The following is a 22,144-nucleotide window of genomic DNA, read 5'->3' as shown; positions in this document are numbered from 1 at the left end:
AAATAAACAAATAAATACTTGAAATCGTTTAAATTGTGGGCCCTGAATCTATAATCTATGAAAGTTGTGTATGTATATATTGTTGATTTTGTGTTATTTCATATCGTTATCATTTGCTATTCATTTACTCAGTTGTTACACATTTAGCTTAAATAAATCTGCATTTATCACCAAGTTGTTGTCTGTGTATATTTCTTTTGAACAGGAACTAAGATCCCTGTATGGAGAATTCATAACCCAGATACTGAGATTGATTCATTATTGATAAGTGTGCTGACGAATTAATAATTGGTTTACAGAGGTATTAATTTTATTAGTCATTAAGTTAAGAGGGTGGTGCCCCAAACTTTATTATGAGTGCAAACATTCTCAAAAAGGTATTGCTCCTACACATTTACACACTGAGCTCAGGTACTTTTAAAGTGACACTAATCTTTTAGTAAAATGACAGTTCCCATGTTTGGCATCATGCAGATGCCAGAGAAAATTCTGAGGCTAACTTGGGAGACTTAGTGGTTACACTACAGTTACATTTTGCAAACCTCCAATAACACTGAACCACTAAAAACCTGAAAACACCACTTAGACATGATATTTGGTTGATTCATCAAAATCAGTCAGTACGTTTGCATGACATAAGAGAAAAATGATTCATTGTGTTATATTGACTAAAACTGGACTTTTAAATACAGTACAGGCCAAAAGTTTGGACACACCTTCTCATTCAATGCGTTTTCTTTATTTTCATGACTATTTACATTGTAGATTCTCACTGAAGGCATCAAAACTATGAATGAACACATGTGGAGTTATGTACTTAACAAAAAAAGGTGAAATAACTGAAAACATGTTTTATATTCTAGTTTCTTCAAAATAGCCACCCTTTGCTCTGATTACTGCTTTGCACACTCTTGGCATTCTCTCCATGAGCTTCAAGAGGTAGTCACCTGAAATGGTTTCCACTTCACAGGTGTGCCTTATCAGGGTTAATTAGTGGAATTTCTTGCTTTATCAATGGGGTTGGGACCATCAGTTGTGTTGTGCAGAAGTCAGGTTAATACACAGCCGACAGCCCTATTGGACAACTGTTAAAATTCATATTATGGCAAGAACCAATCAGCTAACTAAAGAAAAACGAGTGGCCATCATTACTTTAAGAAATGAAGGTCAGTCAGTCTGGAAAATTGCAAAAACTTTAAATGTGTCCCCAAGTGGAGTCGCAAAAACCATCAAGCGCTACAATGAAACTGGCACACATGAGGACCGACCCAGGAAAGGAAGACCAAGAGTCACCTCTGCTTCTGAGCATAAGTTCATCCGAGTCACCAGCCTCAGAAATCGCAAGTTAACAGCAGCTCAGATCAGAGACCAGATGAATGCCACACAGAGTTCTAGCAGCAGACCCATCTCTAGAACAACTGTTAAGAGGAGACTGCGCGAATCAGGCCTTCATGGTCAAATAGCTGCTAGGAAACCACTGCTAAGGAGAGGCAACAAGCAGAAGAGATTTGTTTGGGCCAAGAAACACAAGGAATGGACATTAGACCAGTGGAAATCTGTGCTTTGGTCTGATGAGTCCAAATTTGAGATCTTTGGTTCCAACCGCCGTGTCTTTGTGAGACGCAGAAAAGGTGAACGGATGGATTCCACATGCCTGGTTCCCACTGTGAAGCATGGAGGAGGAGGTGTGATGGTGTGGGGGTGTTTTGCTGGTGACACTGTTGGGGATTTATTCAAAATTGAAGGCACACTGAACCAGCATGGCTACCACAGCATCCTGCAGTGACATGCCATCCCATCCGGTTTGCGTTTAGTTGGACGATCATTTATTTTTCAACAGGACAATGACCCCAAACACACCTCCAGGCTGTGTAAGGGCTATTTGACCAAGAAGGAGAGTGATGGAGTGCTGCGGCAGATGACCTGGCCTCCACAGTCACCGAACCTGAACCCAATCGAGATGGTTTGGGGTGAGCTGGACCGCAGAGTGAAGGCAAAGGGGCCAACAAGTGCTAAACACCTCTGGGAACTCCTTCAAGACTGTTGGAAAACCATTTCAGGTGACTACCTCTTGAAGCTCATGGAGAGAATGCCAAGAGTGTGCAAAGCAGTAATCAGAGCAAAGGGTGGCTATTTTGAAGAAACTAGAATATAAAACATGTTTTCAGTTATTTCACCTTTTTTTGTTAAGTACATAACTACACATGTGTTCATTCATAGTTTTGATGCCTTCAGTGAGAATCTACAATGTAAATAGTCATGAAAATAAAGAAAACGCATTGAATGAGAAGGTGTGTCCAAACTTTTGGCCTGTACTGTACATGTAAACATGTTAGTCCCACTGAAATCGTACTAAATCAAATTTCTCCAAGACGAACAACCACACCCATTTAATGCGATTGGGAGGTGGATAACTCGTCCGTGTCTACAGTCAATTGGGCCTAAACTGGCCAAGGCATGCACACATGTTCCACAGTTCCCCCCTCTGGCTTTGACCCAGAAGTCGAATAGCATTAAATGCATAATAAATGCTGGTAACAACATGGCGAAATCTACGTACATCCACCATGGTACCAGTTTGCCACTAGCTAACCGTAGCTAACTTGTTTGTTGATTGTTTGGTCTGTGATATAATACAAACAAGCTGAAAGGGGGCATATTGACATACTTCAGCCAATACATGGAATCCCTTCCTGTGCTTGTATACTGGGACAAGGACAGTATTCCAATTAGTCTATTACAGTGGCTCCACTTCACTGTGCATGTAAACATACTGACCATTGTTTCTGACCATGCTTCATTTGCTCTCATATAAAAAGGGCAGGGAGGAAAAAAAGCATCTCCTCACCAGATACTGGATGCCGTTGTCATCAAAGTGTCTGCAGCTCTGGGGGAAGCGGTTCAGGAGGACTTTGATGAGACTCTGGTACCAGGCTGGACTCATGGTCAGGAAACAGTCCTGCAGCAACACATCACACAGTGCCATTACAACAACCTGCCTGTCATCATAAACTGTATCTGCATACATATTACAACTGTTTTTTCAATGACTGAGTTCCCTTTGAGAAGCACTAAGTGTTTTGCCTGTATGTAGGTTTGACTCATTTGGACTTAAGCCTTCTGACTTGGAATGATTTCATAACCTCCTTAACCTGAAAACAACATGAAGCAAATCAACTGTTCTTGACAATGCATATCCTTTGAATCTATCTGACAGCAGCCAAACATGCATCACATGCAAACTTGCATCTAGTGCACACCAGCATAACGACAAGAAATTATTTCATATCAAAGCTGAAGCAGGAAATGGGTCTGTAAACTATGATGGATGTTTACAGCACACAGTTGGGATTCAGGGGGGTATTCCATCAACGTAGCTAAGAATATCCAGACTAAGGTGTAATCTTGAAGTTTGACTAAACGCCAACTCCCAATCTAGCACCAAGCGTTCCATCAAGTGAAATCAGCTGGCTCCAACTGACACTAATTCAAGCCTCACCTGTGAAGCCTCAACTCATGCACGCGCCCAGGGAAAATAAAAAGCCCAAACTAGTCGAGTGCCGAAAATGTTGCAAAATGTCAAACAGCAAAGGAAAGGAGCGAACGGAGGCTTTTTCTACGGCGGAGCAAACGCTCCTTATGGAAGTGTATGAGGATTATAAGGACATGATTAGGAACAAAGGCAATACTGCAGCAATTAATAAAGCAAAGGAGGTGGCGTGGTGAAATATTGCCCACAGGCTAAATGCGTAAGTGACAAAGAAAATTCAGAATTTTAGCATAATATCATGTTCTATAAATCCTGCATCAAAGGGACAAAATATATATATAGATAAATCTAACAATTCAATTATACCTAATGAAATTAACCAAATGTGTAAATTAATATTAGTGACAGACTGTTTATCACATTTATCTACTGATTCCTATGTACATTTCAGATGATGCATTTAATCAAACTATTTTATGTCAGTCATCGTATTTATGACATAATTGATTGTAGATTATGGAATTTCCGAAATGATCAGTTTATAGGAAATAATCACATGACATTTATCTATTGATTGTAGAAAATGACATTTAGCAAATCCATCAATTCAGTGGAGATGAGGAAACCTATTAAGTGAATGCAGGTCATAGTGAACTGATTATCTATTTCTCATCATTTGGGAGTCAACTGTGAGCTCTGTCCTTTATTATATCAAAATAAGGAAAATCCTCTTAAATGTATGGAGTGTGCTACAGGATGAGGAACAGACAAACCACAATGGTGTGTGTCCCATCTTCATCCCTCACGGTTATGTCTCAACAGAAGCAGTCTCAGTAGCCAGAGGAGGACTTGGCAGCAGGTCAAGATAAAATATAAGAATATCCTGCTTGCTGTGTCTCTGTGTCTCTCTGGGTGTGTCCCTCTCCTTCTCTTGGATGCACTCCTTATATGGCTGTTGTCAGTTGATCTTAATTGGCTGTGAATTTACTAGCCAATTGAAAACAGTGTGGGGTGGGGATGGAGGGCAATCACATATTCATGTGGTTTGGTGTACATATACAATCTTTTTTTAATGCCTCAGTTTCATTTTACTATAGTTTTGTTGTTATTAGTTTGATTTTGGCTTTATTGTTGCAATGATCTTATTTTTATTACATTTTAATTAGTTTTTTAATAGTTAATGTTTTCTGATTAATTATGTTATATATGTGTAACTGTCTTTTAGGTGTCTGTTCTTGTCTATTGAACATTTGTTGATCATAGATGGAGCTAATCCTCACCTTAATCCTGCTACAGACCAGGATTGCCTGGCAGCATAAGTTACCATGGTTACTAGGCTGGGATTCAGGTTAACCACCTTGATGGAACGGAGTTGTAGCTCAGGTTGATGGAACGGAAACCGGAGTTTAGCTCGATGTATCAGGCTTAGCCAGAACCATGGTTTCCATGGTTACCGATGTGAGGCTCATCTTAGCCACTTTGATGGAACAGAACTCTGGCTCACATTAGCCAGACTTGGCCATTTAAGCCTGGATTTGCCTTTAGCCTGCTTGATGGGATACCCCCCAGGTTAGCAAAATAAGTGTGGCTAACCTCCAGGTCTAAAGGGCAGGAACCTGGAGCAGTCTGAGGACTGCAATAAGGCAATAAACCTGGTGAGTACACAATGTTTTACTAACCAAGAGGAAGGTTGGCTCAACTATAAGTTAGATCCAGTTTATACTATTTTCTTACAATTTACCAGGCCTTGATATGTGCACCTAAAGTCTGAGTCTTGAGTGCTGACTCGAAGGATAGTGGATGAATGTAAAATGAAAGGCTTAAGTGGGTATCTTACCAGTTGTGGGTCAATCTCCCCCACAGAGCGGCTCTGCACAGCCTCCAGCAACTCCTCCAGCTCGCTGAATGACAGCTTTGTCAGCTTCAGTTTGTCCAGGGCCAGGTGCTCTCCGTGGAACAGCCTCCTCCACAGGTTATCCCTGCGGCAGTGGCCCATGGCCTGCTCAACACTCAGCTGGATCTGTCTGCGGGCTGACACCACCTCGTTGTTGAGTAGAGGGAACAGAGGGGAGGGGTAGAGTAGCCCCTGAGCCTCTGGTCCACCCTCAGCCAGAGGGTAAAACTCATTGCCGTCGCTAGGAGTTGAGGCAGCAGCAGCTTCAGATGGCGTTTCCTCCCAGAGGTCCTGCTCGGCACCTCTTGACCCGTAGGCCTCTGCCCGATCTGGGGGGAGCCGGCCACTTAGCTCACCAGGCTCACGGTGGATCTGAGGAAGCTTCTTGAAACGGCGCATGTCAGCAGTGAGGCGTGGGAAGAGCTCTCTCTGACTTGTCATGATTACATAGAACCGCAACCTACACATAAAGGTATAGGAGTAGTATGAGAGGCATTAATTACAGAATATGTTCCTTGAGTTTAATATGTCAAGGTGAACTGGTCATATAGACATACATAGACTGCTTTATCATCAAGTATTCATTGGAAGCAGGACTGTGTAACTTTGGCTGAACAGCAGCCACTGTGGCTTCTGGTCATAACATGACATTGGATTTGAATTTCCTTTCATTTCCTGACATTCTTGACTCAGTTGCTTTTAAGACTCCATATTCAGGTGAAAAGATGAATAAATGAAGCAGGAAACAACACACAGGTATTTTCTTATGTTGTCTGAAAATATGTATGCAGTCAAGTTTCTCATACAGTTTATATCCATGTCTGTGAAAACATGAATGCTCTACACCTATTCTCCCCCTGGCTTTACAGAAGATACATCTACATACATACATCTGTACCAGAGCATGTGAGCGGAGCGGAGCTGAGCGGGGAGCGGAAGGATTTTGTATTGAGCGAGGAGCGGCTATTTTTTTTTTTAAAAAAAAAAGGTGGAGCGGAGCCTTATCTCTCGCTCCAATTTCGCTCCAGTCGCTCATGCCCCACCCAGAATGCATCTTTGCACCTGCACACACCCACACTATTTTCTTTGACAACTATGGAGTTTACTGTGTATTTCAGAAAAGAAACTGAGAAGAGTAAAAAGTTGGAATCACCAACTGATCCAAATTGTGTGAATTTTATCACAGCAACTCATAAAGTGACTCAGTAGTGTGTGTGGCCTCTGCGTGCCTGTATGTACTCCCTACAACTTCTGGACATGCTCCTGATGAGTCAGCGGATGGTGTCCTGGGGGTTCTCCTCCCAGACCTGAATCAGGGCATCAGTCAGCTCCCGGACAGTCTGTGGCGCGTCTTGGCTGCGTCAGATACACGATACATAATGTCCCATAGGTGCTCAATTGGATTTAGGTCAGGGGAACGAGAGGGTCAATCAATGGCATTAATGCCTTCGTCATCCAGGAAGTGCCCACACACTCTGGCAACATGAGGCCAGGCATTGTCCTGCACCAGGAGGAACCCAGGTCCCACTGCACCAGTGTATGGCCTGACAATCGCTCTGAGGATTTCATCCCGGTACCTAATAGCAGTCAGGATACTGACTGACTAAGTCTGTGTGGCCTTCCAACGATATGCCTCCCCAGACGATCACTGACCCACAGCTAAACCGGTCATGCTGGATGATGTTACAGGCAGCATAACGCTCACCACCGCGTCTCCAGACACTTTCACGCCTGTTACATGTGCTCAGTGTAAACCTACTCTCATCTGTAAAGACAACGGGGTGTCAGTGCTGGATCTGCCAATTCTGGTATTCCCTGGCAAATGCCAATCAAGCTGCACGGTGCTTTGCGGTGAGCACAGGTCCCACTAGACTTTGGGCCCTCGTTCCACCCTTATGGAGTCTGTTTCTGACTTTGACTGTTTGGTCAGAAACATGCGCACCAGTAGCTGCAGGTATTGCCTCATCCTACAAGTAGTGACAAGGACATCAGCAGAACACAGAACTAGAGAAGAATCACTAAGGAAGGATAAGGAGAGAACAATTGTCTGGGGCCACCACATATAAAACCATTCCCTTTTTGGGGGTTGTCCTGCTTTTGCCTCTTCATTGCACCAGTTATCGCTTTCATTTGCACCAGACGAGGTGAAACTGATTCACAATCACTTGTGCTTCCTAAAGGGACATACTGATATCCCTGAAGTTTAACTGACTTGGTGTTGTACTTTGTCCATTACGTGTTCCCTTCATTTTTTTTAAGCAGTGTATTCTATTCTAAAAACTAGTCCATACCCGGGGATGTGTTATGTATAGAGGAATAAGAAATCAAAAACAGTATATTAGAGGAGATGCAAAATCAGAGCACTGTGTAATAAATATTAATGTAAGACAAACAATGCACACTGTATTTAGAAACATGCTTTATGGCAAAATACATGGACCATAGTTTTGGCTGACAGCATGGAGGCACGCGCGTGCGCGGGGCCGTGCGCGGGCACACAGGTACACACATATAGGTTTCGATCCGCAAGTGTTGGAGATAAAGGCTTCCCAGCCACACTGTGGTCCCAGCGCAGGTGTTTTTGAAGTGGTCTCACGCTGCTAATGGTGCTCACAGTATGAATGGGTAGTGGACAAAAACGCGAATATAAACAGTAGAAATATGGGAAAAATGCAAAAACGGCATTGTGGCTGTGTGCACATGACCAAGATGAAAGCCTATGTGCAAGTTCAGAGAAGTAAGTCAAAGCAGTGAGGAGGAAAACAGATGATGACAGACAGACAGACGGACGGACGGAGGGACAGAGGCTTCTCCATTTAATAGTAGGATAGTAGGATGTTGGTGAGCAACCTCGTTCTGTGGATGATAAACAAGGTGGACACTTCCATCTGTGTCAGTGGTGATGAGAAAAAACAGTGAGTACTGGAAGGAGCAGTGAGTGACAACAACCTTACCCACATTTAAGAGTACTCTTTTCGGTGGAAATGCTCAACGGACCAAGAGTGTAGCCTAGGGTGTAGGTACCACGTCTGAAGGGTTATTTTTGGTTCCAAAGGTATTATACCGAAAGTGTTTGGTGAAAACGGAAATATCTCCCCATCTGTTCCTGAGTTATGATGTTAAATAATAATGACCAGAAAATAGCTGTATGCAGAATATTATGATGTCACAGTGAACTTCACCTTTGACCTTGTGAATATAAAATGTCATCACTTCCAATTTTATCCAGTTACATTTTTTTTAGTTAGTTTTGGCCAAAAAACATGTTTTGTGGGGTCACAGTGACCTTGACCTTTAACCAAAAAATTCTAATCAGCTTATTGCTGAGTCCATTGCAACAAATATCAGGAAATTCCCCCAAGGTTTTCTTTAGATATCAAATTCACAAGAATGAGACGGATGCAATGTCGGTGACCTTTACCTTTGACCACCAAATTCTAATCAGTTTCACATTGAGTCCAAGAGGATGTCTGTGCCAAATTTGAATAAATCCCCTCAAGGTGCTCTGAGATATCATGTTCATGAAAATAAAACAGACAAGGTTACAATGACCTTGGACCATTTAGTCGAAGTGGATGTTTGTGCCAAAGTTGAAGAAATTCCCTCAAAGTGTCCTTGAGATATCACACATGAGAAAGAAATAGAGACCTGACCCAATTTGACAGTTGTGAGAGAATGGGACAGATGGATGTATGGACAACCTGAAAACATAATGCCTCTGGCCACGGTTACCGCCAGCACAGAGGCATAACTCAGGCTGCTATGACCAGTTCTTTTCATTAACAAGTCACTATTTATTTCAATCATTTGATTAATAAAAATCAATTTCAGAAAAAAAGCCAAGGTGAAGTCTTAGTCCTCATTAATATGTTAGTTCATATCTCATTACCTCAACAAATGCCTTTCCCCATCTGACTGTTCCTCAAAGGGGGCAGCATTGTGACACACCACTAGGGACACGTCAAAGTCGTCATGGTGGTGCAGGCCCTCCAGATCCTTGTAAGAACCCGAACTAAAGCAAGACAAAAGAGAATTCAGATGGGGTTCAAATGAAGCTGCTTCTGTACTGAGAATATACTGCATACTTTCTAATTCTAAAGTATTTTTACCTGTTCCACAAAGCCACTAGTGCATACTCGTGCAGGTCAGGCGTCCCTTTCTTGCTGTCAGTGGTGACTGCAGCCTTGGACATGCGGAGCGGCTTCATGCCGTAGGTGCTGGCATGATCAGTGATATAGTTGTAGAGCTGATGAGCAGTTATCATCCCAGTGGAGATAGAGAAGCTACCTGATGTACACAAGGATAAGAGACTCTCAAAGATAATCACTAGATGGCCTGGTTCTTTCTGCCCAACCACAGTGGTTTAAAAGCCTGAGCATGTAGTAGCTACTAGACGACACAGGTAGAATTAGTAGCCTCGGTGCTACTCTACTCTAAGTACCATTACTTAGCTCTTGTGCTAGTCTTAGGCTTGTTTATTCATTACCTAATCAGATAGTTCTTGATATAAGTTTGAAAACTGTTCTAACTTAAGATTTTGGCAAAATCATGTGAAATTAATGCTTAAGTATTGAGTATTTGTTTGGTTTGATAAACAAGGGCATGTGCATGTCCCACAAACTACAAGTACTGCTCTGGTAGCACTGCCATTTGCAAACAATACCCAGCCCGACCCTCTTACCTCTCTGTCACTGCTGCTCACATTTGTTTCTGAGAAGCTAGTTTCTAAATATCAGCAAGTCACAGGAATAACAGCATTATATCAGTGTGTGTGCTATCAACAGAGATTTTGACAGATGTGGTCAAAGCCTGAGGCTTGGATTCTAATACACTGTAAGGCTCTGACACACCAAGCCAACGGTCGGCCGTTAGTGAACGTCTGTTTGCCCTCGTTGGTGCAGTCTGTCCCACACTGCCTATTTTATTTTTTATTTTTGGCCAATTCATCAGTGACAGTGGAGCCCATTTGTGTCACTGGCAGTCATTGGCAGTGCAGCTTAGTGCACAAGGAAAGAAACAGAGGTGAGGAAAGTAAACAAACAGCTAAAATCAAGAGGGAGTGAGACCAAAACAAACTTGTTATATGAGGTCATATTAGTTTTCTTTGGCCATTGAGTTCTTCCACAGAAACATTTCCTGATTGTTTGTGTTATTTTTCACTGGTGCACGGTAATATGTTCTGCTCTTTACAACATTGGATTGTGTTGTGTTATGCTAACTGGCTGACTAGTGTAAAGACAATCTTGCAGTTTCCCTTTTTTAATGATGAATACAGACTACTGCTGTCTGCTGGTGTGGAAAGTTATTTCCTCTCACGTAGGCGCAGAACATACATGCTGGTTGGCCACAGGCTGTAGCCTTTGTGGTGTGTCCAGATACAACTTTCTGTCCGAGACACACCAATGTCAGGAAATACAACAGGGGGCCCTCATCACTGATACTTCCCGTAAATCAGTTTGGTGTTTGGGCCTTAGGGGCAATTAGTATATTTTTGCACATCTTAGGCCAAAGCCAAGATAGCAGAGTTAGCTAGCACTGAACTCTTTCTCCACAGAGAGTTAATCACATGGTATTCTAATGTATTTATTTGCTTGCTCCTTCAAGTGCAAACAGTTAGTGAATATGCATAATTCTGCTGATTCTAGATGTCCAGAGTACTGGGAGTTGCAGGGTGACTTTAAATATTACTTTACACTAAAGTCACCTTGGAAGACGTGGTTGCGGCCAAACTTTGGAATGTCTGGGTGATGGGAGATGAAGTCATCTAGGAAGTCTGTGAGTTGGTAGCCCTGGCGTAGCGTCATGTGACAGCCAACCAAGTACTGATGAACCACTCTCAGGTGGAAGTCGTAGCTGAAGGAGTGAACATGCATCAGGTCCCGCACCTTATCACACTCCTCAGTGAAGAGCATGGAGAGCTAAAACAGAGAGGTGGACACAGTCATTGACAGCACAGAATGACTAGCGGCCAGTCACAGGGCAAAAAAAGTTACAGTCACAAAGACTGTAGAAGTTGCTTTAATTCCAGGCTCAAGTCTGGTCATTTTCATTCACTAGAAAATTAATAGCATCTGGCACAAACAGGTACTTCCTCTGAATGGTTATCAGTGTAATCATCCACTAGTAAACATGCTTTGCATTTAAGGGGGGAACACCCTGCTCTTCCAACTGCTCCCAGCTTTGACTGCTCTGTGCTGTGTACCTTAAGGCTCCCCTGCTTTGTGACTCCTTGGTGCGAGCCTACTGTAACCAACGTTGATATTAATCGAATTTATAACATTATCTTGTTTAATCAAATCCAACACCAAAAGAGGCTGACAAAAGCTTTCATTGCAAATGTAAATGGCTGCAGTAAGAGGCTACGGTGAGCAGTTAATCACAGCACAGTAAGAGTTTACACAGAGAGCTGTTTACTTTCATCTGGACCACTTGCCTTGAACAAATACAAACAGGGTAAGAAAGAGATAAGAAAAACTGCATAGCTCTCCTTAGTGAGAGAAAAACTTTCTTTTCTGCGTCAGTGTCTGGAACCTTTTACCTCCTTTTCCCACCTCAACACTAGTTCAGAAACTAGTATAAGGACAGGAGAGTTACGCCATCATGGCTACCCTCACAGCAGAAATGAGGAATAGGAATATACTTTTGGCACAGAGGCATGAAAGCATGAACATTAACTTCCCGCTCTCCCGTAGTGTTCCTGCTGTCTGGCAGACAAATTAGGTGTGACCTCTAGCTTGCTACCTATGGGCCGGGAGGCCACTGGGACGACAGAGATCTCTTGAACTCATTTCCTGCATTTGTCCTCTTGACTGTCAAGCTAGCATTTATTATTTCCTAACCTGTAATCCCAAATGGTTCATGTTCTGGATAATTAAACACCTTGTGTAACTTTGACAAAAACAAATTGTTAGGTTGAGTTGCAGGGCTGCAGTTCATCTCCTGTCAGCCTCTATCAGTGGAAGTAAAATTAATGATAATGGCTATATTGATGAGAGAAACTCGGGGTCATTCAAGAAGAAGAGAATACACAAAGCTGGTTGATTAAAGAAATAACAGTTATGATAGGAATGCTTGGCGACATCCACCGACTTCTCACTTTGATGTTGTACGCCTGTATTTTCTGTCCTGGGGAAAAAAAAAAATAATAATCATGTTTTTCATCCACTTATATGTTATTTTAGTGAGAAGTATGTATATTACACACAGGTGGCTAGTACAGTGATCTAACATACATTCCTAGGTCTTCCTTAGCACATAAATCCTTTAATTTTCATGATATTTTTAATGTGGTGGTAGAGCAGGGACTATACAAATACCAAAGTCATGAGTGACATAACATTGCAAATAATGTGAAATATAAGATTTCACGTGAAATATGCCTCCATGTGATTTTTTTGGGGGGTGTCTATGATACCTGCTACCTCATCTGCTTCCTGAAAAAAAATTCTTTCATGCAACCTGTTGTGTTTTCACATGATTATATTTTGTAGATTTTTTTTTAGTACTTATCTTTAAAAATTAGGTCCAACATTAGATGGCTGTTTCCATTTGAAAATAAACCTAGCATTTTGGCCTCTTTATGAATTCATCACTTTGAAATGTTAAACATGGGTATGTGTGTGAATTTATTCTTGAAACAGTGTTGCACATGTTATGTTAAATGTGACATTGATGTTTTTACACAATTTAAATTGCACAAGTGAAATGTCTGAAAACCACCTGTGCCATTATGTACTGTATGTCCTTAAATTCCTTCTTTGTAGCACATCCAATCACTGACTTGTGCTAAGTAGTTTTGCCCAATTTAAGCTAATGCGAGCATGTAGACTTTGAACAGAGGAGGCCCTAAAAATGTGGAACTCCTTATCATTTTTGTTCACTCAAGTATGTAAACACAAAATAATCTATCATTTAAAAAGGATTTGAACCCATTCAGTGCCAGGAAATCCAACCAAATTTTACAGTCTGTCCACATGATCATCTGTAGTGAGCAGAGCAGCAGCAGTTTTCAGCCCCATGTTATTCAATGATTGACCCTTTAACCCCAAAGAGATACAAGGACTGACAGTGGAAGTATGCCTGGAAGAAAGTCCTTCCTCCAGTCAACCACCTGGCAACCAAAGATGCAAGAGGAAATATAGTGAGACTATGAGAAAAAGGGCAGAGGGGACAACAGTGGTTGAACGGGCATTTAGAAAAACACAAGCTGAGACACCCACAACAATGAGACACAATGAGACACACAGCAAGCATGGAGATGGACAGCCCGTTAAAAAGTTAGGGAGGAAAAGGAAATCACAGGGGAGCATGACACAGGCCTGAACCTCAAAAAATAAGATATTTCAGTACCTGATATATATGCCCAAGTAAAACCAGTCTTTGAGAGCCTACATTCTGCTAAACCTGGTTCTTGCTTTACAGTCAAGCTGTATGTTGTAGCAACTGTAGCTCCCACAGGTATGAAAGAACACTTCATTGGACAATGAAACCTTTTCATTCCCAAAGAGGCAAAAACACAGACATGTAGATTTTGGAAAGGAAGAGACCAGAACCGATGGCAGCAAGCAGAGCAGTGGGGAGGGGTGAAGCCTGATTGTGGTGAGACACCCCTCCCCTGAGAATGGCTGGGACATACCGCACAGTCAGATACTGGGGTGGCATCTGGAAACGGCTTGCAACGAGGTTTGGTGAGGAGGCTGCCCTGATGGAGAGATGACATGAAGTGGGACTAGGCAGTCACACAGAGACACAGACAGATGGATGGAAAGGAAGACTGAAGAGATACTACAAGTATAAATAAGAACAGGGTTTCTCAAACCTTTTCCATACTACAAATGTGTAATAAGACAAACGGTACATACACATATTAGAGCTGTGGACTTCCATTTAATAAGACTGGTGTCCAGAGGTCAATATAGGAATACCATGTCTGTTGTAGATTGGACCATTTAACTATGTGTGGAAAAGATATTGGACTAGTTCAGAAGTTCTGACTACTACAATATTTACAGTAGTTAGTGTGTAGAACAACAATGCCTGTACATACAGTATTGACATTCTCTCTGTTACCTCCACTGAGTTGTGGTCCCATGGGTCTGTGCACAGTATTGCCTTATTCATCATTATTTACCAGTGCATTGTCAAAACTGGAGGCCAGTTGCTTTCTTCCTACTGTTGATACTAAGGGCTCATTTATGCTCAATTATAGACACAAAAACTGAGATGGATAGAGCTTTCTGTCCCTATTTCATTTTATTCCATATTTGTGCACATTTTCTGAAAGCTTACATATATCAACAAAATGGAGCAGCACCACTGGAAATCGTGGAGGTAGTGTGCCTAGTTCAAGCGATTTTAATGGTAAATTAACTGCACTTGTAAAGCGCTTTTCTAGACTTCTGACCACTCAAAGCACTTTTTTACACGACATGTCACTTTCACCCATTCACACACTGGTGGCCGAGGCTACCATACATGGGAACACCTGCTACTCGGTCACCATTCACACACACTCACACACCAATGGAACAGCTATCGGGAGGAAACTGCGGTTCAGTATCTTGCCCAAGGATACTTTGACATGCAGACTGGAGGAGCCAGTGATCAAACCGCTGATCTTCCGATGAATGGACGACCCACTCTTCCTCTGAGCCACAGCTGCCAATCTATGCTTGTAGGAGATAATGAAGACATTTCAACAACAGCGGGATGGAACGAATTGGTGATATAGTGAAAGGAATTCTCCATCCACATCTTGGAATGTATTTAATAGCTGTGCAGTGTTTAGCCTTTTGTTAGTTTTGTTTTTGTTGTTATAATGGCCGTTTTTTATTATTTTACACAGTTTGCTATAATACACCTGTTGTGTTGGCATGCGTTTATGCGCCCAACTGGGACGACTCTGATTTTTTCAGTAATCTATTCTATTTACCTCCAGATTTGAATTCCCATCACCTCATTTTAGGCGCAGAATTTAATTGTGTGCTTAATCACACTGTGGATCGCTCTGCTATACCCACTAGACCACTGTCAAACTCTGCTCGTGTTGTGAACTCTTTCGTTGAGGACAATGGGATGGTGGACCCCTGGAGATTTAAGAATCCTACAGTGAAGCAATTCTCTTTTTTCTCTGCTGCCCAACAGTCGTACTTGAGAATAGATTACTTCCTCTTAGTCAAAAAGTTACTTTCTTGCCTCAAATCTAGTGATAATGAGACCATCATTGTTTCAGATCACAGCCGAGTGGAACTGCAGCTCTGTTTCCCTGACCATGTACCCCCACAACGAATTTGGCGTCTCAACCCACGCTTATTGTCAGACAGAGATTTCATTAACTATATTTCTACACATATACCCATATGGAAAAGAAATAGAAAAAACTTATAAGAAGTTCCATCACCTTCAGTGTATGTTTTATGTATTGTGCATCATATAAAGCTTATATGATTTACTCTTGAAAGTGGCCTCTTTTGCATTTTTTTCATACAAGAAAATAAAAAGAATTACATAAGAATCATGTGAAATCTACGTATGCGGTATATAAGGAAAGTACATGTCAAAGTATGTTTTCCATACATGTTACATATAATTTTTGCAGTTTTTCCTATATGTCTGTTTTAAAGACATATGCTTTACATATATGAACAAATACCATTATATATATGTTTTCTGTATGTAAAGTCAATATATTTTGCAGGGGAATTATGCTTTATTTATATGCTTTATATAAGCTCATTAAAGGTAAAGTTCCACTGATTGTCACACACCTGAGTGTGTGAAATTTGTTCTCCACATGTGAATCATGTGGTGATCTAACCCCCAATTCCAACCCCTGATGCTGAGTGCCAAGCGGGGAGGCAATGAGTCCCATTTTTATAGTCTTTGGCATGACCCGGCCGGGGATCGAACCCACGACCTCCCAGTCTCAGGGTGGACACTCTACCACTAGGCCATCGAGCTGGTTATATGTCATTTAATAAAAACCAGTAGGCTATAAAAACATATATGAATATGTACCATTACATATAGTTTTTTTGTATGTTAAGGGACATAATGTCATGATAAACTATGTTTTCTTTATGTTTTTTCTATAAGAATTCTTAAATGTCAGCCTGTGAAATTTGAAATAAGATTATAAAAAATACATACTTCATATACTTTTACGAATCTATACAGTCAGTTTCATATAAGTTTCTGTCATAAGAAACACATGACTCACATATGAAAATGACAAGACTTAATTTGTCCCTTTACTACTGCAATTGGATCAAACTGTGTAACAAACTAGCAGTGCACTAACTGCTTGGTCAGCTCCCAGAACAACTACTTTCTACCATTCAAATTACATAAATGTTGTCTTTCAATACCTGTAATACTGAAAAAATGGCTGTTAGGCAAATTTTTAATTCAACAAACTTTATTCGCAAAACAAATTAGGCTTAGTCACTTATATTGACTAATATTTACCACTGCTGAACAATAATCATTTCACATGGAACAGTGTGTTTGTTTTCAACAATCTGAGTACTGAAATTACACAACAAACAACAAACAGCAACAAAGCTCAATTTAAGGGGATGCTTTACTTTTGGCACGGAGCTCTGTGATCTTGGCATTGATTGTGATGCCAATGCTGGAGGGTTGGGTCCCTGCCACCTCTTAAGAGTTGCATCTACAGTATATATATATATATATATATAACTATTTCTACAAGAATGGGATGAATAGTCTTTTTCAATCTCTGCGTTACATTGAATACATGTACATGTACTGTGTAAGGGCTATTTGACCAAGAAGGAGAGTGATGGAGTGCTGCGGCAGGCAGAGTGCTGGACCGCAGAGTGAAGGCAAAGGGGCCAACAAGTGCTAAACACCTCTGGGAACTCCTTCAAGACTGTTGGAAAACCATTTCAGGTGACTACCTCTTGAAGCTCATGGAGAGAATGCCAAGAGTGTGCAAAGCAGTAATCAGAGCAAAGGGTGGCTATTTTGAAGAAACTAGAATATAAAACATGTTTTCAGTTATTTCACCTTTTTTTGTTAAGTACATAACTCCACATGTGTTCATTCATAGTTTTGATGCCTTCAGTGAGAATCTACAATGTAAATAGTCATGAAAATAAAGAAAACACATTGAATGAGAAGGTGTGTCCAAACTTTTGGCCTGTACTGTATATGCAGAAGCATTCCGTCTGGGGTCTCTCCCCCCTACCTTGTCACAAGCTGTTATATCAGTCCTCCTTAAAAAGGGTAGAGACCCAACAAAATGTGACTCATATTGGCCAGTTAGTCTAGTCTGCTGTGCTAACAAAATACTTTGCAAAGCCCTAGCCCTGCGCCTGGAAACTGTCTTGAACAAAATTATCCACCCTGACCAGGCAGGGTTCATGAAAGGTATCATTTGGTAACCTTAGACGCCTATATAATATAGTTTATTCAAACCCTGGCCCTACTTCAGAGGTCCTCAGATCACTAGATGCACACAAAGCATTTGACCGCATTGAATTTGACTATCTACTTACAGCTCTTGGCCAATTTGGATTCAGCCCTGGCTTCATATCCTGGATAAAAGTCTTATATTCAACAGCACAAGCAGCAGTTCGTACAAATAATGTTGTGTCAAAATATTTCCTCCTTTAGAGGGGCACGTGGTAGGGTTGCCCCCTGTCGCCCCTTTTGTTCAACCTTGCAATCGAACCTTTAGCGGTTGCTCTTAAGGCTAGTTCACATTACGCCAGTATTGTTTGTGGTTGTCAGAGTGACCATACGTCACTTCCGCTATGTACGGTGTGGTTGTTATAGTTACCGGGCGTCACTTCCTTTGTGTCCGTGTTCGCCCCTGTTCTTGTTTACACTAAACGGCTGCTGCCGCACTACTCAACCTGTGTTGTGTGATTCATGTGTATCGTCCTCTATTACTGGCGTGGTGGCAGCGCTTCCCGAACATATAACCCGAGGATATTATCAACTACCGAAGTCATAACGGTAACTACCCTGTCAGAGGAATCACAGTGTAGTGACGTCTACAACCAGACGCAGTTGAGGTAACGGTAGCTAAGTGCACAGCATGGCTAATTCACACAGAGCACTGAAGCAATGGTGTCTAACCAAGACTGAAACTGTGAACTCTTTTGAGAACTGGCGCCAGAACCTGTTGTACACACTGTCACTTGATGGTGAGTTTGCCCCATTTCTGGTCAATGGTGCAGAATGGGAGAAGATATCCAAAACGTCTCCATGCTGAGGATTTACAGATGACGTCAACCCAGTTCCTGCTGCCCAACGTCGCACTAAAGAACGCAAGGTGGCCATGCTGGAGCTCATGCTGGGACAGATTAATTACTAATTACTGTCCTGTCATCTCTCGTCACAGCATTGTCAGAAACTCCACTTCTATTGACAGTATATGGCAAGCTATTCGCCTACATTAAGGCTTTCAGTGCACTGGAGCCCACTTCATTGACCTTGCGGCTATCAAACGGGAACCTGATGAGAGACCAGAGGATTTATATCAATGTCTGATGGCTTTTACTGACGACAACTTACTGCGTAAGGATTCCGGTATCAGCCACATGGCTCCGCCTCATACATGCTGATCTGCCAAAGCTCATCAAACAAAGGTATGGCACTGAACTGTGGTCCCGCACGTTGGCATCCATTAAACCAGAAATCTCACAAGCCCTTGACTCACTACTAGATGAGTTGCAGGCCTCAGAGGATGCCCGTGCTATGCATGCGGCCGTATCTGAGCTCCCCAGGTCAAAGCAAGCTCTGCCTGCCCGTCCGAGGAAGTCATGTCCCTTATGCAAATGTGCCGGCAGGCCTGATAATCACTTCCTTAGCAAATGCACGTTCCTGCCCCCCCAAGACAGAATGTTCATGGCTAAATCACACCAAGTGATGGGTGAGCAGACTGAGACTGATGAGTTGGTGGGCGAGTGCATTAGTGAAGAGACAACACCATCTAGTGGCGTAAAGCGTGTACTGATCAAACAGTCCCCCTACTTGGATGCATTCCATGGTCACTGCCCTGTGTGTCTCACCGTTGACAGTGGAGCTACAGGCAACATGATGAAGGCCTCGTGTGCAACTAGGCTGGGTGTTACGGTCACAGGAAGTACACAGTCTGCATTCCAAGCAGATGGCTCAACCCTTTTGAAGGTTGTGGGAGAGACACGGACACACTTCCAGAGAGACGGCCACAACCTCTACTTCGAGGGTCTCGTCGTTGAAAATCTCGACTCTGACATACTAGCTGGGATTCCTTTCATGGAAAAGAACGACGTCTCCATCAGAACAGCCAAACACCAGATATGTTTGGGTGAGGACATCTACAGCTACGGCACCCTCCAGACACCTATGGACAGGCACGCCCCGGAAAAATATACTGTGTGGCCCGGGGGGTACATCGAGCTCGAGCTGCCGTCTGAACTGTGTGATGTGGACTGTGAACTGGCTATTGAACCTTATGCGGACGTCTCGCGTGACCAGTCAGGCTCACGCCAATGGCCTACTCCTACCTTGCTGCGGGGTGTGTCAGGAAGAATCCGTGTCCCAAATCTCACTGGCGAACCACGGCTGGTTCAGAAGAGCGACCACTTGTGTCGTGTTCGCGCGACATATATCCCCTCACCCAGCGACGCCGCTGTGCTGGCCAACCCCCCCAGACTGGTTGCGACGACCAGATCAGCCTTGTCCTCTGACCCTGTCGCTCTTGACCCTGATGACGTCATGCCTCCTGACATCACGGATAAGTTCCGCGCCCTGCACAGAGAGTTTGACAGCGTGTTTGATCCCCACTTTAAAGGATACATTGGCGCCGTGGGGCCATTCCAGGCCAGGGTGAACATGGGTCCCGTCCTACCCCCACAACGCAAGGGGGGGGGTTCCACAATACTCCAGGGGTCAGCTGCAAGAGCTCCAGGCTCAGTTCGACGAGTTGGAGGGCATGGGCATCTTCAGGAGGCCCGAGGACGTCGACATCACGGTGGAATATGTCAATCCTTCATTCCTCCTCAAGAAGCCTGGCGGCGGTTTCCGCCTGGTCACAGCCTTTGCAGATGTCGGCCGATACAGTAAGCCCCAACCCTCTCTGATGCCTGATGTTGACTCCACTCTGCGCCTCATAGCCCAGTGGAAATACATCATCGCCACAGACCTGACCATAGCCTTCTACCAGATCCCTTTATCCAGAGACTCATGGAAATGCTGTGGGGTCGTCACGCCCTTTAAGGGTGTCCGTGTGTACGTGCGGAGTGCTATGGGCATGCCAGGGTCCGAGACGGTGCTGGAGGAGTTAACATGCAGAGTCTTTGGAGACCTCCTTGAACAAGGCCATGTGGCCAAAGTGGCAGACGACCTGTATTGCGGCGTGGACACTCTTGAGGACTTGCTAGCTGTCTGGAGGTGGGTTCTTTCTGCCCTACAACGCTGTGATCTGCCACCAAGACCACCATTGCCCCTGTACATACCTCCATCCTGGGCTGGGTCTGGCGTATATCACCTGCAAGGACAGTGAGCCCTCGCCGACAGAGCCCCAAACTTTTTAACTTGGAGACGACACATCGTAAAAGCATGGATATTCTCTCCAGTGTTGAATCAGATCTGCCTCCAGGGCCTGGGTCCAAACACAATGCGCTCCCCATGATCCTATAGATGCCACCATTGTTGCTGTTACTTGCCCGCTTGTCAAGGTTGCCAGATCTTGGGAGAGAAACAAGCAATCAGGGCTATGGAAACAAGCCCAAAAGAAGCGACTCCCAACACACTATAATGGGTTTAAATAACTTATTAGATGGATATATATAGAGGAAGGCGACATTTAGAGAGCAAGCCCAAATAAGCAACTCCACTTTAGAAACAAGCCCAAAGTCACGGCTAATAAGCGGACCTGGCAACCTTGCGGCTTGTCCTCGTCACATTTCTTCCGTCCTCCTGTGTGCTGACGTGGGACGTATCCCGCCTCTCATTGGCTGATGCTCTTTGTCAGTCGTGTCACACTTCTCCAGTTTTCTAGCATGCCAGATATCAAGTCCCAGTCTCAGACAAGGGGACGACTTGCTCGTAGGCTTGTTCACACATGAGGACTTGTCATGGCAGACTATCTGCCGACTCACCTCTGACCTAAGGTGGCTCTCAAGATCCTCGGTGACGTCAAAATCGTGGTGAAAATTGTGTAATGTGAACTAGGCTTTAATAATAATAATAAACTTTATTTGTATTGCACCTTACTTAACAAAGTTACAAGGTGCATGCACAAGGAATAAAAAATACAGTGACAATAACATAGTAAAACAACAATAAAAACAACGTAACAACAATAATGAATAAATCAGTAAAATCAGAAGGAGAAAAGAGAACAAGAGCATAGATGCACTAGACTGCTGCTATTAGCAGGAATAAAATGCCTTTTTTATAGATATAAGTTTTTAGAAGAGATTTAAAATTAGATATGGAGCTGGCTAACTTGATGTCCTCAGGAAGATCGTTCCACAATCAGGGCGCATAGATGGCAAAGGCCCTGTCTCCCTTAGTCACAAGCCTAGTCCTAGGTATAACCAGTAGAGTCATTGTTCTGTTTTAGTTCATTATAATCAATGTGTTAAGTTTTAAAATCATTTCATGTATCTACTTTCATTCATTTCATTGTATTTTACAGAAAAGAGAAAGTTAAAAGCGCAATACCGCCACCTACTGGTCGATTTTAGTTCAAAAGTCTATGTTTTGTTTTTTTGAATTGAAAACTTTATTAAAGAAGTGAG

At 42.8% G+C, this 22,144-nt stretch overlaps 1 protein-coding gene across 7 annotated transcripts in view; it reads right to left on the bottom strand.

Annotated features, from left to right (window-relative positions):
• szt2 (SZT2 subunit of KICSTOR complex) overlaps nt 1–22,144 on the bottom strand; it is a 421,207-nt gene that overhangs the window by 10,337 nt on the left and 388,726 nt on the right. For 6 of the 7 annotated variants that reach the window (XM_033622785.2, XM_033622786.2, XM_033622789.2 and 3 more), the window contains 6 exons: nt 14,020–14,085; nt 11,089–11,302; nt 9,494–9,671; nt 9,274–9,396; nt 5,328–5,844; nt 2,849–2,959 (listed from right to left, as the gene is read on the bottom strand). In XM_033622785.2, the coding sequence (XP_033478676.2) occupies nt 2,849–2,959; nt 5,328–5,844; nt 9,274–9,396; nt 9,494–9,671; nt 11,089–11,302; nt 14,020–14,085 (1,209 nt within the window). The remainder of the gene's footprint in view (nt 1–2,848; nt 2,960–5,327; nt 5,845–9,273; nt 9,397–9,493; nt 9,672–11,088; nt 11,303–14,019; nt 14,086–22,144) is intronic. The other variant, XM_033622790.2, reaches the window with a different exon arrangement.

The sequence above is a fragment of the Epinephelus lanceolatus genome, chromosome 6, assembly GCF_041903045.1.
Source record: "Epinephelus lanceolatus isolate andai-2023 chromosome 6, ASM4190304v1, whole genome shotgun sequence".
NCBI lineage: Eukaryota > Metazoa > Chordata > Actinopteri > Perciformes > Serranidae > Epinephelus > Epinephelus lanceolatus.
The sequence above is the reverse complement of the archived record's forward strand: the minus strand, read 5'-3'. Positions and strand labels throughout refer to the sequence as shown.